A 16,563-nucleotide genomic window follows, 5' to 3' on the forward strand; every position below is an offset into this window, starting at 1 on the left:
TTGAGCTTGAAAAGCAATCCGGAATGCCATACCCGGTCAAAAGCTTGTGCTATGTCCAGAAAGGCACCCGAGCAGTGCACATTTTATAAATAATTAATTAATAACATTTTTCTATATTTACATGTTTTCTTCATTACTTAATATTCATTAAGTCAGTCAATACATTAATTAATCATCATATATTTTGGTTTATGTATATTACTATCCAACATTTAATATATTCACTGATTTTTTGTATTAACTTTGAAATAATTATTATTATCTTTTATTTTTTCACATTAATGGTTATCGAATTAATATGAAACAATTTTGTATTGATTTTATTCAAATTTCAATTTATGTTATTCAAAATTATAAGTTTCTCTTATTTGATTTTCCATTCCAAGTCAACTATCTAAGTTCCAAGCAAGTTTCCTCTAAATAATAATCAGCTGTTAATATTTAAAAGTAATCTACCAACATTTTGAAATACAAAATTTAGTATAAATGTCAAAAAAGAGGTGTAATCTATATAGTGAACAGTTTTAAAGTTACTATAAAAACCATAATTTATTTAATGAGAATAATTAATTTATAATATTTATTTATCTTATGAAATAACTGTATGGTACAGGGAAAAACGATCAAAGTCACATATTCAACTTTTGGTTTTGATCAAAGAAGTTAAACCATTCATCTCTGCTCAATTTGTAAGTCTTTCAGAGAGAAGTCCACCATGCAATTTTTCTACAGTATTTATTATGAAATTATAATTATTATAATTATAATTATGAAATCACATGGTAATCGCTTGAATCACTGCAGCCATGTTCAAGCAGTGGACATACAATTCTCTTCCCAAAACTTACTGCCAATTTTCCCAAATGTACTAATGGAGGAAATGTGTCCAGCAAGTGGAACTATTGGTCCTTTTTGCACTCCCTTAAGTGTAAATAATTATTAAAAAGTTTTAATAATATGATAAAATTTTCTGGTGCTTCTTTCCAAAAAATTGACATTTAAATGCTCCTTCGACAGCGGCTCAATAGATCAAAAACCCTTAAATCTCAAATTAATTTTTCAAAATAAAAATTAAAGTCTTTAATCAAAATCCATATTTCTACTTAGGTCGTTAGAGTTCCGGTTTTATCGGTAATTTTTCTTTTATTGTAAGCATGCATTAAAACTGAAAATTCACAAGTTGAAGACACCAATTGAAATGTGGTCAAACTTTTCAATATTCTAAAAAAAACAGAAAGAGAAACAATAAAATATTAATTTCATAAAATAAATATAATATAGAATTCAATGTTTCATAGAAATATGTATAAATGAAGTTGGAATAACTGGATGAGGATCTGGAAAGATAATAAGTCTTTTAACAATGAGGGAAAAACATGCACAACACAATTTTTTTCTTCAAAGCTTCAGTATTAAAGTTAGAAATATACTTGACTATTTTTTTCTCTAAATATAATTCAATTAACGTTTTCAACCTTTTCTGGGCTTAACTATATCTTGAAAAACAAGGAGAGATTCCAATTTTTCACTTTAAGATATTTTTTAAAACTATAAATACATTTAGTTATCATTTTTCTGTCTTACTTTTATTTTTTAATGATCTCAGAACTTCTTAAGATCATGTTTACCACTAGAAAATGTGCTGTAATAATTAGATTGAAAATCTCTAATTTATAGCATATAAGTGGGCAGGCCTGTCTTTAATGGTTCTAATCACTATGAAAAACATGATATTTATTTATTGCACTTGATCTCAGAAAAGGATATAATAAACATATTGCAGCAAATAATAACTGTATAAAGCACATATACTAATAACGTCTATTTTTTAAGGTTATTAAATTCCTAAAATACAAAATAATAACTGATAAAATCTTCTTCAGTCTTATTTCTTCCTTAAATTTTCAAGGAATAGATTCAGAGAACCATCAGACTTATCTAAATGACACTAACTTTTATTAAAGTTTCACATTTTCATACCTTTCTTTTTTTTAATTTACTTGCTCTCCAATTTTATTTATAAAAACACTCCATTTTCACATAACAATTTCATATTTATTAAATAATTTAAAGTTGGTGTATTGAACTTGCTTCCGTAGGTATGAAGTTGGCATGATAACAAATATGTACATCTAGGCATGCAATCCTTTTGTTATATAAATGAAGACATACATTGCTGAAATCTGTTATACTACTAAAACTTAATTTTCCTAATCGGAAGAACTGTTTATTTTTTTAAAAATAAATTTCCACCACCAGTTTTCACTCCAATTCTATTTAACTAACGTTATTTAAAATAAAATTAATAAGTAAAATTAGTTAAGTTAAATATTTACTGTACTACCTCAGCAGTTACTGAATGATCCATTGGTTGTGATATTTGGTTCACCAAACCCAATACATAAGCATCTACCCATCCTGGTTTATACAGATCAAATGGTTGTTGTAGCATTTCACTTAATTTCCTCTCGCCTAAAAAGTAGAATGATGAATGAATGGTACATCAGCGATTAAAGAAACAAAAAAAAATCATATATATACTTTTTTTAAACATTTTGTGAGTACTTTAGCTGAAAAACTGGGGCATAGTCTGGTGCAAAAGGCACCCCTAATTATGTACAATGATTTAACTATTGAATAATTTTAAATAATAAAAATCAATTATAAGAAAAAATAAATAAATAAAAGATTACTTTTATTTATTTATTTTTTCTTATAATATAATTAATAGTAGTGATGTGACAAAAGAATGAAAAAACAAACAAAAAAAAAGTTATATTTATAGAATTAATAAAATGAATAATGAATTTATTCTGAAAAAATGAGGTGAGAAAAAAAAAGAAGTAATAAAAAATAATAAAGAAATAACAATAAAAATAGAAATTAATTAATAAAAAGAGCTTATAGCTGGTATGTAGCAGCAACCTGGGCTTTAGTCATATATTATTTATTATTTAATAATGTACCTGTTAATTTATGGTTTGAACTTCTTCTTTGCATAGTGTTTGGTAAAAGAGAATGTCCAAAACGAAAAGCTGCTGTGCCAAAAGAAGCTGGTATTGTGGGATCAACTTCTGGATCATAATTAAATTGATACCCCTATAAAAATAGAAAAATATATATTTGTTTTATTCATCAATTACTTAGCCCATAAAATGATTAAAAAGAGTCAAGAAAAAATTTAAGAATAATAATATAAGAAAGAACAGCAATAATATTTTTCAATAGATCATTTTCAGATCTATAGGCGACATTCATAAATATTGCTTTTAAGATTGAATACTTATTAGTCATGAATTTATTTTATATTGGAAAATAATTGTTATAAGATAATTTTATAGATATGTTTTTACAAAATAAATGATATCAAAATTTTATACAAATTAATATTAAAAATGATATTTTTCACGATAAAACTAGGTTCATTTTTTTTTTAACCAACTTAAATTTTGTGTAATTATTTTTTCTTTTCAGCTAATCTCAGAAATAAAAAGAACCTATATGCAGTATTGAGAAAAAAATAATTCCAATTACTTTGGTTCAATGAGTAACCGTAAATTATGGACAACAATTAAAATTACAGATATTCATCAGATAGTCGAAAATTACAATTACCTATAATTGTGATTTTATATCTGTAACTGAAAAAGGATAATATCCAGAAAAAGAATTAGAGAAAAAACAAAGAAAAAGAAGTAGCAAGGAAACAATACTGACCAATATTCTTAGCAGGTGTTCTTGGCTTTAAAAAAATTAATTAATCTTAAACTAAATTAAGAGTAGAAATTGATATCAAGATAATAACAGCCATAATTATAAAATATGTCTTTAAGGATAAAAAAAAATTTAACTAAAATTTATAAGTAGAGTGCATGATGTAACATATGTACCAAATATCCAAGGTCAAAACTAATTTGTTACTAATTTAATTTGGGAACTAGAAATTCTATAGAGAATAATCAGCTTCTAATACCTGCTTTAATGGAAAGTAGAGGGTAGGGTTTAACAACAATTAAAAACTCCTGATTTTAACGAGACTTCATTTGTTATGTATAAAAGTATGCATATGTCTCTCTCATCTACCAACTAAAAATACTGAAAGGCTCTACTAAATTTATATAAAACCATTTATCCTCTTCTATCTTTTCACCTATAAGGCCATAAATAGTTACCAATGCAGCAATATTGATATTGAATAGCCTAAATATATAACCTAGTTACAGAAAATAACAAATTGATAAAGAAAAAGAATGTACTATACATATCTATGGGCTCAGTAATTACATTTTTAATCAGGGATTTGAAAAAAAAAATCAGTCTAGGGGAATATCGTATAGATTCTGACTAGCATGGTACATGTAAAACTTTTAATTTTATAATCACAAAATAAAAATAAATCAATTGAAGTATATTAAGTCAGTTATTAATTTTATTATTATGTATAATAATAATGAGAAAAACCAACCACACTTGCACCAAAAAATTTTATAAATGATTAATTTATCTTTTTTAATGGAATAAATAGAGTAACAACTGTGTATTTCATTATTAACAACAAATTAAAGATAACAATTTTGAGAGAAAATGTTAAAAATCTTTGTAGTTTTTATACTACTAACTTTAATACTACTATAAAGAAGAAGTTTTTTAATAAAAAATTTCTAAGCAAACTGAACACCAAAAATTAATTACTAAATAATTAAAAAACACTATCCAAATTATAGTCTCAAAACATTTATTTCATTTACACGTCCAACGTTTCGGCCAATCCGGCCATCTTCAGGGACAATCTTAATTTACTATGAGACATATCATTTAACTATTTTAAAAAAAACTCCATACAGGCTATTCTGCCCAGGTCAAAACTTTATATCTAATATGTCAAAAATACATTAAAAATCACAGTCAAATTCTTTATCTTTTACCACTCTTTATACACAAGAAAAGTGTATAAAGAGTGGTAAAAGATAAAGAATTTGACTGTGATTTTTAATGTATTTTTGACATATTAGATATAAAGTTTTGACCTGGGCAGAATAGCCTGTATGGAGTTTTTTTTTTAAAATAGTTAAATGATATGTCTCATAGTAAATTAAGATTGTCCCTGAAGATGGCCGGATTGGCCGAAACGTTGGACGTGTAAATGAAATAAATGTTTTGAGACTATAATTTGGATAGTGTTTTTTAATTATTTAGTAAAAAATTTACCAGTCTCAAGAAAGAAATTTAAAGATTATAAACCAAAAATTAAGTCAACATAAACATGTATTTTTTTTAAATTTTGAACACCACACTCATTGTCTTCTAGATAAAGAAAAATTTTCATTTGTTTCTAATGTAACATTTTTGAAAAAGTACTCCCATTTCATCACATGAAGACTTTATTCTTACCACATAATTTTGGTAAACCAATATTTTCTTTCATTCCTACCATTGTAAAATCTGAAAAGCTCTATCTATCATTAGTATTATTCAATAAAGACTTTATTACTTAAATGCGAATATGATACAATTAACTGACCATAATCAACTAGAAAATATCATAATATAGTATTTATATTAATTCATAACTAATTAATGTATATGATACCACATTAATTTATACCTCTGGGTTCAACTTCAGATCATACTGCTTCACGAAATGTTCACCCAACAGCTGTGGAAGAAACTCGTTGTATGTAATATGTTGGACAATCGCCGCCATAATATGTCTTGTTTCCTACAACAATTATAACTTATTCAGTTGAGAATATACTGTAGTAATTTATAATCTTAATATTTTCTTGAGACTGCTAATTTTTTTTTTTTTTAATAAATAATTTAAATTCTATTCATTATAGTCTCAAAACCTTTTATTTCTCTTATAAGTCCGACGTTTCGGCCAATCCAGCCATCTTCAGGGACAATCTTAATACAGCTTTGAAATTATATAATTTAAAAAACTCTAAACTCCATGCAGCCTATTCTGCCCAGGTCAAAAACATCAATTTCTAATTAGTCAATATTCACTTAAAACAAAATCAAAATCATTTATCATCAGACACTATTCACTTAAAACAAAATCAGAATCATTTATCATCAGACACTATTCCTTAAAACTTTGAGCACAAATAAAAGTTTTAAGGAATAGTGTCTGATGATAAATGATTCTGATTTTGTTTTAAGTGAATAGTGTCTGATGATAAATGATTTTGATTTTGTTTTAAGTGAATATTGACTAATTAGAAATTGATGTTTTTGACCTGGGCAGAATAGGCTGCATGGAGTTTAGAGTTTTTTAAATTATATAATTTCAAAGTTGTATTAAGATTGTCCCTGAAGATGGCCGGATTGACCGAAACGTCGGACTTATAAGAGAAATAAAAGGTTTTGAGACTATAATGGATAGAATTTAAATTATTTATATTTTTAAAAAATACTGTAGTAAGTTAAAGAGAATTAAAAAAAAAAATACTCTTATAAAACATAATATTAAAAAAAAATAGCCATAATAGTACTTCCATGAAGGGATAAATTTAAAGACAAAAAATAAGTATATTGTAAGTTCACAATAAATCTAAAATTAACATTTGTGTATTTGTGATAAGAAGCAATGTACATCCAAGTTCAAAATGTTTATTTTATTTTTTACATGTTAATAAGTCCAGACATAACATGATAGGTTTGTTACAAAATGATTTTTTAGGCAGAGTAGTAAGCATTTATTTGTTTCACTTTCTAACTTTCACCACTAATTTTTTTTATCCTAAAAACAATTTTAAAAGATTTAGTATCACATTGAAGTGCATTAAGGTTAAAAAACTTTCCATGAATTTCTCTGTAAATGCTATACCTGTCGGCATTTTTTTTCCCCAACAAAAGCTGCTGATATTCACTCCCCACAAAAAAAAAAAATACTACATGCAAAAGAGAAACAGTATCCCTTAGGTTAGACAAAGTGGTCATCAATATAATAATGCCATTCAAAAGTAATAATTTTTATACAAATTGAAAACAGATATAATGGAATTTGAAACACCTTTTAATCACTAATCGTTTAATTTTATGTTTTTTTTATTTCAGAAAATTCTATTGAAGGAAAAGGCTTAATAACTATTAGTGAGATGCAGAATAAAAATTTGCTATATTTACTTCTTGGTAAGTACTGCTTTCAAATTAAAATATTACTGTTGCTTTACACTTTGCTTTGCTTCCTTGTTTGTTTATAAAGAAAAACTTCTCCTATCAAGTGCTCTGTTGATTTACCATTCCCCTAATCCAATATCCTTATAGGAAGGAAATTTGGATTCTATATTTATAATTTAAAAAATTACTAATTCTTTAGTAAATAATAGAAAATTACATAAATTTTTTTCATCCTCCAAAGTAGAGACTGGGAAGATAATACACCAAGATACAGTTTATTGTGGACAAAATCAAAGAAAATCGCTTATATTTAGAGTAATAGAAATTTTTCTAAATTTCTTAAGTGTTTCACTCATTCAGAGGGGTAAATTTATCTCTTCCTAAAAAAAAATTGTCCTTGTCTCTTCTTAAGGGTGTTCATTGCAAAGATGTCCTAAATTCCTGTACTTCCAGGCCATGAAATTAAAAATTATCCTTAGGAATGAGGCGCCTATTAGGAGAAGTTTCAATTAACACAATTCAAGAGAGCTCTCAATTTAATTGATTCCATATTTATTGAATAAATATTATTATATATGTTGTATAAAAAACATTAATAAAAATAAATCTGTACTGCTACAATCCATGAAGGGTCAGGGGTTCAGTACTTTGTGAGGTACTGCTACTAGGCCAATGGTTCTGCTAGGAGGTGATTTGGTCAGAATCATGCTTGACTACCAGATTTTTTCCCAATATTAAAGGTACCAACTGTAAGGGGCTGGGTGAACCCCGCAAGGCTCAGGAACCTAAAGGATTGACTCATAGTTACAGTAACAGAATAAATAATTATTTGCCACAGCCGAATTTAAACCCGGGTTATGAGATAGTAGCATAGTGTCTTACCACTGAGCTATTCCACTCCCTGCATAATAAACAGTATAAATAATAATTAAAATTATGTTAGATTCTTTACGTTTACTGACATGAATATAAATTATAATTCATTTAAATGTAATAAATAGTATGTGTAATTTTCCAGTCTTTTTAAACAGTTTGCCAAATGAGTTAAATATCTTGCTTAATAAACTAATCTTTTTGATAACACAATTAGTTTTTTTTTCTTTTTCTTCCAATTTAATTGCTCCAAAAACAAATCAAAATGAATGCCTTATATTTGCAGAAATGGAATTTTTAAAAAACATAAACAAGTTATAATATTTGCTTAGTTTTCACATTTAATAACACTTACGACTATACAAAATAAATGTAATAAATTCATAATTTATCTCTTAAAAATGATTGAAAATAAATATACTTGGATTTTGACAAAAAGAATCCACCTTAGCTCAGTTGATTAGGTGATCAGCCCATTCCGGTACTGTTTTATTTCTTCTTATTAAAAATAAATAAATAGTTATAACTGTATAAATCATTTTTTTAAATTATTTTTTTATTAAAAATAAAAATGATGTAATGATATGTAAAATGACTACTATCAGCAAAAAAAAAAAAAATATATATATATATATATCAATTAATATAGATAATCATTAAGAAGTTAAATATGATATTACAAAACTAAATAAATTAATTTACTAAATTTTTTTTTACCTGGTACAATTTCTCATCGTCCCAGTGTGGATTGATATATGAAAGCTCAGTCGCAATTCTATTATGCTCTCTAGCAGTGAGAGTATGAAGAACACCCAGAGCCAGTTGTTCATTAACCCGATTATCACCTGGTAAATTTGAAGAAAATTATACTGGATTTAATCATATTGAATTCTGAATATAAAAAAATAATAATAAATAAAATACAACTAAACCACATGAAGGTTACAGAAAATAAATTCTAATAGGATAGCAAGAAATAGATTTCTCACTTTACAGAGGTTGACATGATACAGAAGAGGTAGATAATCTCAAAGTTGATACACTGCTGATAGAACAACAATACTTTTTCTACTATACTCGTTAAGATACCACACTCCATTAAATAGTTGAAATTATGTTATAACTGTCTAAAACCAATCAAATCACTGTTCTCATTCTTTCCTAGAAAAGCTTATAATGTTGGATGGCACTCATTTATGAATACATTTTTTTACATTCCACACTAACCCATCTTTATGTTTTTAAATTAATCAAAAAAATAATTTTAATGTCAACAAGTCTCATACTGAGTAAGAATGTCCTGGGAAAAACTTAGAAAATTTTTTTGTTGCAAAATTAGTGTGTATTCATTAGAATAGTCTTAAAAGTGATATATACATTCCAATTCTTTTCTATAATGTTAATGCCTTTCTTATAGAACCATTTATTGAGAGGTAAAAAAAAAAACCAGTGTCTCTCATGACTTTCTCATTTATGCCAAATCTTTTTTTCTGTTTCATTTTTTGAAATATGTTGAAAAGGTAATAGTCACTAAGGGCCAGATCTAGAGAATACAGAGAGTGGAAAAGCAATTAGAAACCCAATTCATGCAGTTTCACCATCATAACTATTGACTTGTAACACATTGCATTGTTTTCATGAAAGAGTACTTTCTTCTTGGTCATATAGGGCTATTTCTTCTTAAATCCTTTAATTGGTCCAATACCAAGTTTGTGTAATATTCACTACTGAGAGTTTTTAATATTTTTAGGCAGAATGCCTATTACACCTTACATATTCCAAAAAAAATAAAACTTACCAGAATCATTCCGGCTGACTTTAGTGTCTTTGGTCACTTTGATTTTACTCTAGAATGTAATTGTGGATCCATGTTTCATCTAATGTTACATACCGGCCCCAAAATCCTTTTTATTTAACCTTTACAGCTCAAAATAGTCTTCAGGGTCAGGAACAAGTTGTGTATTTTCTTCTGTGAGCACCAATTCGGAAAAAAAATTTCTCATAACCTAATACCTCCATTAAAGAGGTATATACTAATATACTCCTTAAAACTATAAATTAACCCATAATCTATAAGTAATTTGATTTCCCTATAGTGTAGGGCCCTCAATGCTGTCGTTCCATCCGCCCTAACCCTTAAGGCTAAACTTGAAAAGTATAATAAACTAATAAATGCTAGTAAATATACAACAATAATCAAATAAATATAAGTAAATTGAATTATAAATAAATGAAACCAAAAGAAATCAGTTAATTAGAAAAAAAAACTTGGAGGGATTATGGCAGTGTTAAGTTTTTGGCTGTGTTAATTCAGCAGAAATAGGTGGTTTCTCTACAGTTCTTGAACAGTATAGACCTGTTTTTTGTGGTAGTGAAGTGTCCACTATAAATGAACACTTCCATTTATTTATTTATCATTGCATATTGTAATTTTGATTGAGAAATACGTTTACCTGCCAAGAAACAGTAAATATCAGGATGTGGACGGAGGCAGCCATCATCTGGTTGTTTGGTTTTCGGAGGTAATATGGGTTTCAGTCCTAACTCTGGAAATGCATCAAAAGTTTTCAACTGGCCTTTCTGTAGAAGTCTCAGCGATTCTGCTAGTTTTTTATCAGATCCATAAATGAAGTTGGCATCTATGTAGGCTGTATTAAGGTTTATCTGAGTCCTACTTCCTATAAAATAATATTTTTTATTAAATAATAGGTACAAGAAATTATTTTGATTTATTTTTATATAAATATTAAATTATTTTCTTAATAAGGTATTCGAATACAAAAAATAAAATGAAGCATATCTGGCAGTTTTTTTTTATTATGTGGAAGTGAGAATTCAAAATTTGCTCTGTATCAATTAATATCTATTACATTTCTATTGTCTTCAAATGAAAGCAGTTTCTTAATCCAACAATTATATCAATTAAATTCGCAAAAAATCTTTTATTACTATGAAAAAAAAAAAAATTAACTGAACTTGAAGTCTTATAACCAATAATTATCCTTAATTATGACTCTTAAATGGTGTGAGAGCCATCGTTATTAAAGGATTCCTGGATCCAACTGTTTAATAACAAATGTATTACAGTGCTGGTTGATGGTTCTTTACATTAATGTTTCCATGATTTATTTTTGTTTAATACAATAAACTTTACATAATAATTTGGGTGTAAATGGTATACTAGTGGATATAGTGTACAGATCAGGGAGATATATCTCCCTTCACTTATCTGAAAAATTATGATTTTTTACCTACCCTTCTGCTGAAAGTGGTCTAAGGGTTATTCTCCAAATTTGGTACTATGTAGCTACCAAACTTTTTTGAAAATTAAAATCTTAAATATTTTGTATTCTTTTCAGGAAATACTCTGTGTTAATATTCTGAAGTAGGCACACACTAAATATTATAGTTTTTTTGATATTGGTTTTGAAAAATGGCTTATCATAGGGATTAAAATGTATGGCTAAGGAGTGTTAAACTAAAATAAAGCTAATTATTGTATTAATTCTAATAGAAAATATTTATTTAGTAATGATCAGTCTTAACAATTTGATCTTAAACAATCTAAAACATACTGTGAAACTAAAAACTTGTCTTGCTCAAAAATACTTGTAGCATCCTCATTTTTTCACTATTATCACATTTTTTATGATAATAAAACTCAACATAAGACATAATATCCAATGTAGTATACAAATATTATTTTTAACATGTTACATAAACAAACAGCATATGGTTAATCATGATCTAAACAAACTGATAGAAGCATGTAGTACTATTTCCTTTTTCTTTGTAAGTGAACTAACTTAATTTAGAAAAATACTCATATAACTTCAAGAAAAAAAAAAAGGAAAACTACAAAATTGGCAAGTAGGGACAAATTACATGAACTGATATTTCACTTCATTTTGGGTGGGAGATAAAAATACCATTCTTCTCTATTTTATGAAATTTAGGACATGAAAGAAAAATTAAATAATGCTTTGGTCATTAGTTTCATAACCATCAATGTCCTGAGCTACTGATTGAGAATCCCGCTTGTCAGCGTTAAGGTCCTGGTCACCCTCTAGTTCCCAGAAAATTTCCATTGCAGCTAGGGAGAGACAAATCAACCATTTTTAATCTTTCCATTCAAGAGAGGCTTTAAAAAAACAAAAAAACAAAGATAGGAAGGTACGTAAAGAGGTCCTGAAATGCTACGACATTATATGTTATACAAAATTTAATTCTTATCAGTATTGATTTTGTTGAGTACTAGAAATTGACCACCAATGAAAATACACATTTTTCATTCTCTTTCACATTCTGGACCCAAATGAAGAGGTTTAAAAAAAATGAAGGAGGCCACATGTTTTCTGCTCTTCTCTTCCAGTTTCCTGATCACATTTTAGTCAGAAATTTTTTTTTGTGAGGATGTATTGGAGGGCATTTTATGAAAAGGCTAGGGAGTGATCCTAAACCATGTGACGGGGGTAAAATTTGTTATAGTGATCGGTGAAAATTCAAATTATGTATTATACCAATACTTGGAATAATACTGGAAAGATTTCAGCCATTTTTTTTTTCAGGTTCACTAGAAAAGAAACTTATACAAGGAGAAGGTGGTTGGGGAGTGAGGTCAAAATAAAACAAATAAATTGAAGTAACTTATTTAATCGTGCCAGAATTTCTAGCCTTCATCAGGGCTAAGAACAGAACAAGATAACAACCAATGAATACAGAAAATAAAAAATAAACAGAATGACATAAAGTGAATAATTTTACAGAATGGAATTAATAAAATAAAGTGATGAGAGAAGTGGAAAGTGGAAGTATAAAATGTATACATAGGTAATTGAATAAGTAGGTAAGATAACATAATTAAGGAAATAAAATAAAAATGAAGTTATATAATGCAAAGAAATATCAATTCAATCAAATGTCTATTCTTAGCCCTGATGTAGGCTAGAAATTCTGGCTGAAACTTTGGTACAATTAAATAAGTTACTTCAACTTATTTGTGTTTTATTTTGACCTCACCTCCCAACCATCTTCTCCTTGTATAAGTTTCTTTTCTAGTAAACCTGAAAAAAAAAAATGGCTGAAATCTTTCCAGCATTATTCCAAGTATTGGTATAATACATAATTTGAATTTTCATCGATCACTATAACAAATTTTACCTCTTTCACATGGTGTAGGATCACTCCCTAGCCTGTTCATAAAATGTCCTCCAATATACCCTCACAAAAAAAAAATTTTGGACTAAAATGTGATCAGGAAACTGGAAGAGAAGAGCAGAAAACATGTGAAAGATAATGTCATCCATGGTCAACTATCTCTCATGATTAGAAATGAAACTAGTTCCATAGACTGTTAAAGCCCTAGCTTCAGCTTTTGACAGGACAAGGAAATGAGGAAAGGAGCCTTTTATATTTTATAATTAGATGAAAATTAATGATTGGAAGCTTTAAGTGAAAAGGAAGTGTTGGTCTCAAGAAGTATAATAAGAGATAAATAAAATCATTCACATTCAGATGGTCGATCATTCTTAAATAGATCTATAACTGAAATAGCACAAAAATTGGAGGATGGCCTTTAACTTGTCTGACCATAAAATTAAATAGACTCTCCAAAATTCAATTTGAATATTTTTTTTTTTTTGCAAAGAAGATGGTATAAGTACCTAAAATGTTGATATTCGCAAACGAGTTTAATTAAAGGTAGCTGGAGGGGCGACATTACAAGAGGGAATAATGGTTCGAAATTGTGGTAGCACTGGTTTACAGATGTTGTTATTTCATCATTATTACTTCTGGCCGTTTAAGAGAAGAGTGGAGTTGGAGAACTCGTTAAAAAGTGTCGTAGCGAAAGAGAAGTCCCTTAGGGCAATTAAGAAGTGGCACAGCCCTGTCTAAACGACCCTCAGCCATTTCTCTATCTCTTACTTCAAAATTACTTTTAGTGCATAACTTAGGCGATTTATCGGTCCTGATGAAGGCATCACGTCTCCCTGCTTCTATCGCTAGTAATCTTCGACCGTCTCCTTAATGTTCAAGGCTTATGGGAGTTTTTAAAAATAATTTTTCAAAAAAGTTAAAGGTGTAGTGGAAAAACAACAATAAAAAAAAGTTTTTAGAATCAAACAGCCCTTTGCGATATTATATAATTCATAAGGCATTGCTATATAATTCATAAGGCAGCCTAGTCATACGCCTGTAAACAATTTTAAGATTTAGAAGTCCTATACTCTGATATAAGTAATCAATGTCTAAAAACAAAATGGATCTTGAAATAATTGAATAAAGTGAAAAAATTTTATTTATAATAGTGTTTTTTTTTTTGCTTCAAAAAGTGATTGGCTAAATACTTTAATTCAACTCAGCAAAACTCTTGTATAGTAAAAAAGAACAATAGACCGTTGCGAGAAACATTTCACTAAACCAAAATCTTAGTATAATTCAAAGAAATATAAAACTACACATATAATTATTATTGATTATTTTAATGTCTTTTCTTATTTAACAAAATATGAATTAAATATTTTCTATAATTAAATATCCCATCAATTGCTTTATAACTTTGAGGCGGCAAACTTTTTAAGACCCTCACTAATAATGATTCAAATGTTTTAGAATTCAAAATTGAAGCATTTTCTCCATTTTATTAGAATCCTCTATTCTCAACACGTTATCATTTTGCAGACACAAAATTAGAATCTGGGAGACATAATATACATTCTATATTTAGATATATATTTTTTATCCCTTCTGTTTAAAATAATTCCATATATGTTGGTGTAGTATATTTTTCAGAAAGTTTCCAAAAAATTCAAAAAATGTTTTTTCAAAACCATGAAAGGCAATCTAATATAAAAAAAAAAACATAAAAATAATTAACTGTCTCAATTTCAAAAAAACTAAAAACGTCTAAGAATACAATGTATGTATTAAAAACATTGAATTTTTATAATAAGTTATTGACCTTTAGACAATTATTCTTTTTAAAAAGTTATAAAAATAATTTAACACGGTTTCAAGACTCCAGTTTTTGAAATGCATGTAAAATAATAATGGCGTTGAGAATCCGAGATTTTACAATTGTGTAAATTCTTCAATTTTAATTATATTGAAATGGCTTTTTCGGAATCTTTCATAATTTTTAATGACTAAAAAAAATTATCTGCTGACGTAGTAGTGTTTTTATCATACAAATATATATATTGTATTCTTAGACGTTTAAGTGTTTGACCTTAAGACAATTAATTATTGCTACTTTTTTTTTTTTTTTATATATATATATATAATTTTTATAAAGAAAGGCAATCTTAACGAGTTTCCTTTCATAATTATGGAAAAAAATTTTCAAAAACTAATTTTTGGCTTTTTATAAAATATACTACACCTACTTTCATAGATATGGAAATATTTTGAATAGAAAGACGATAAAAAAAAAAATATAAATAAAAAGGACACATATCAAGTTTCGTGTCATCTCATAGTTATGAATCATATTCGGTTGGAGAAACAATTGAAATAGATCAACAAATATTTTCTGTGTTATTTACTGTTAATTCCAACCGCTTGTATGATCATGAATCCGTTTGGACCTATTTATTTTGGGCGCACTGTGTTTAAGAGTAGAACTGCAGAATAGGGGATGATGGCGCATCAGGAGGTACCAGGGTACAACAAAGTAAACAGGTACCTCCTCCTTGCCCCTGCCTCCCTGATATAATGTAAACAAGGAAGGGGCGAAACAGTCCACTACGATACACAACAACAAACAATAAATAAAAAAAGCTACTGTTTGAGAACCATGAGGGTTTATTAGGAGACGGTCAAGGCTGCATTCAAGAAGTATACAAATATTTTTCAAATAATTATTAATTACCAACAATAAAATTTAATTATTATTTAATTCGAAAAAATTAAATTTCGAACAACATCGTAGCTCTTCATGAGGGCTAAAATAAAACAATACAGAGTAGGTAAAGATAATGTAAAAATTTAGTTTTAAAATGACTTCCATATAAACAACAATCATATAACCTAAATAAAAAATTTAAGGAAGTTCAAGATAAATACCAAAATTTTATTCATTAACATAGTTATAAGTAATAAACTATAAAAAAAGAATATATATTATTAAACACATCCATTAATTAACTAAGTAGATGTGTAAATGACAATAATTAAAGATGAACTGATAAATAAATAATATTGAGGCAGTAATAGATGCTACTCTATAGAATGATAATAAATAATGAAATATTCTGTTGTGATTTTTATTTTTTTTAATGATGATAGCTATAACTTAAGAACTGGTTTTTGAAAACATAATTTTAAAAATATAAATTAAAATCAGCAAACAAAATAATAAGTCGATTTTGAAATATTATTTTTCTCATTGTAAATTATTATTTTGGATCTGAATATAGGCGCAGAGAAGTACTTATATATATTGGAGGAGGGGGGGGGGGTTAGACAAAAAATTGAAAACTTCCTAACAATTTTTACTGAATTTTCTAACAGTGCGGATTAGTGAGGTTATTGATTATTAAACACTTACCATCTCTCTCTCTCTCG

At 27.4% G+C, this 16,563-nt stretch overlaps 1 protein-coding gene across 1 annotated transcript in view; it reads right to left on the bottom strand.

Annotated features, from left to right (window-relative positions):
* LOC106680469 (myeloperoxidase) overlaps window positions 1-16,563 on the bottom strand; it is a 128,648-nt gene that overhangs the window by 12,506 nt on the left and 99,579 nt on the right. The window contains exons 7-11 of the mRNA XM_024359259.2: window positions 10,452-10,676; window positions 8,716-8,843; window positions 5,606-5,719; window positions 2,967-3,099; window positions 2,345-2,472 (exon numbers count right to left, since the gene is read on the bottom strand). Of these exons, the coding sequence (XP_024215027.2) occupies window positions 2,345-2,472; window positions 2,967-3,099; window positions 5,606-5,719; window positions 8,716-8,843; window positions 10,452-10,676 (728 nt within the window). The remainder of the gene's footprint in view (window positions 1-2,344; window positions 2,473-2,966; window positions 3,100-5,605; window positions 5,720-8,715; window positions 8,844-10,451; window positions 10,677-16,563) is intronic.

Source organism: Halyomorpha halys, unplaced genomic scaffold (assembly GCF_000696795.3).
Source record: "Halyomorpha halys isolate HHAL.00 unplaced genomic scaffold, Hhal_1.1 Scaffold263.1, whole genome shotgun sequence".
Taxonomy (NCBI): domain Eukaryota; kingdom Metazoa; phylum Arthropoda; class Insecta; order Hemiptera; family Pentatomidae; genus Halyomorpha; species Halyomorpha halys.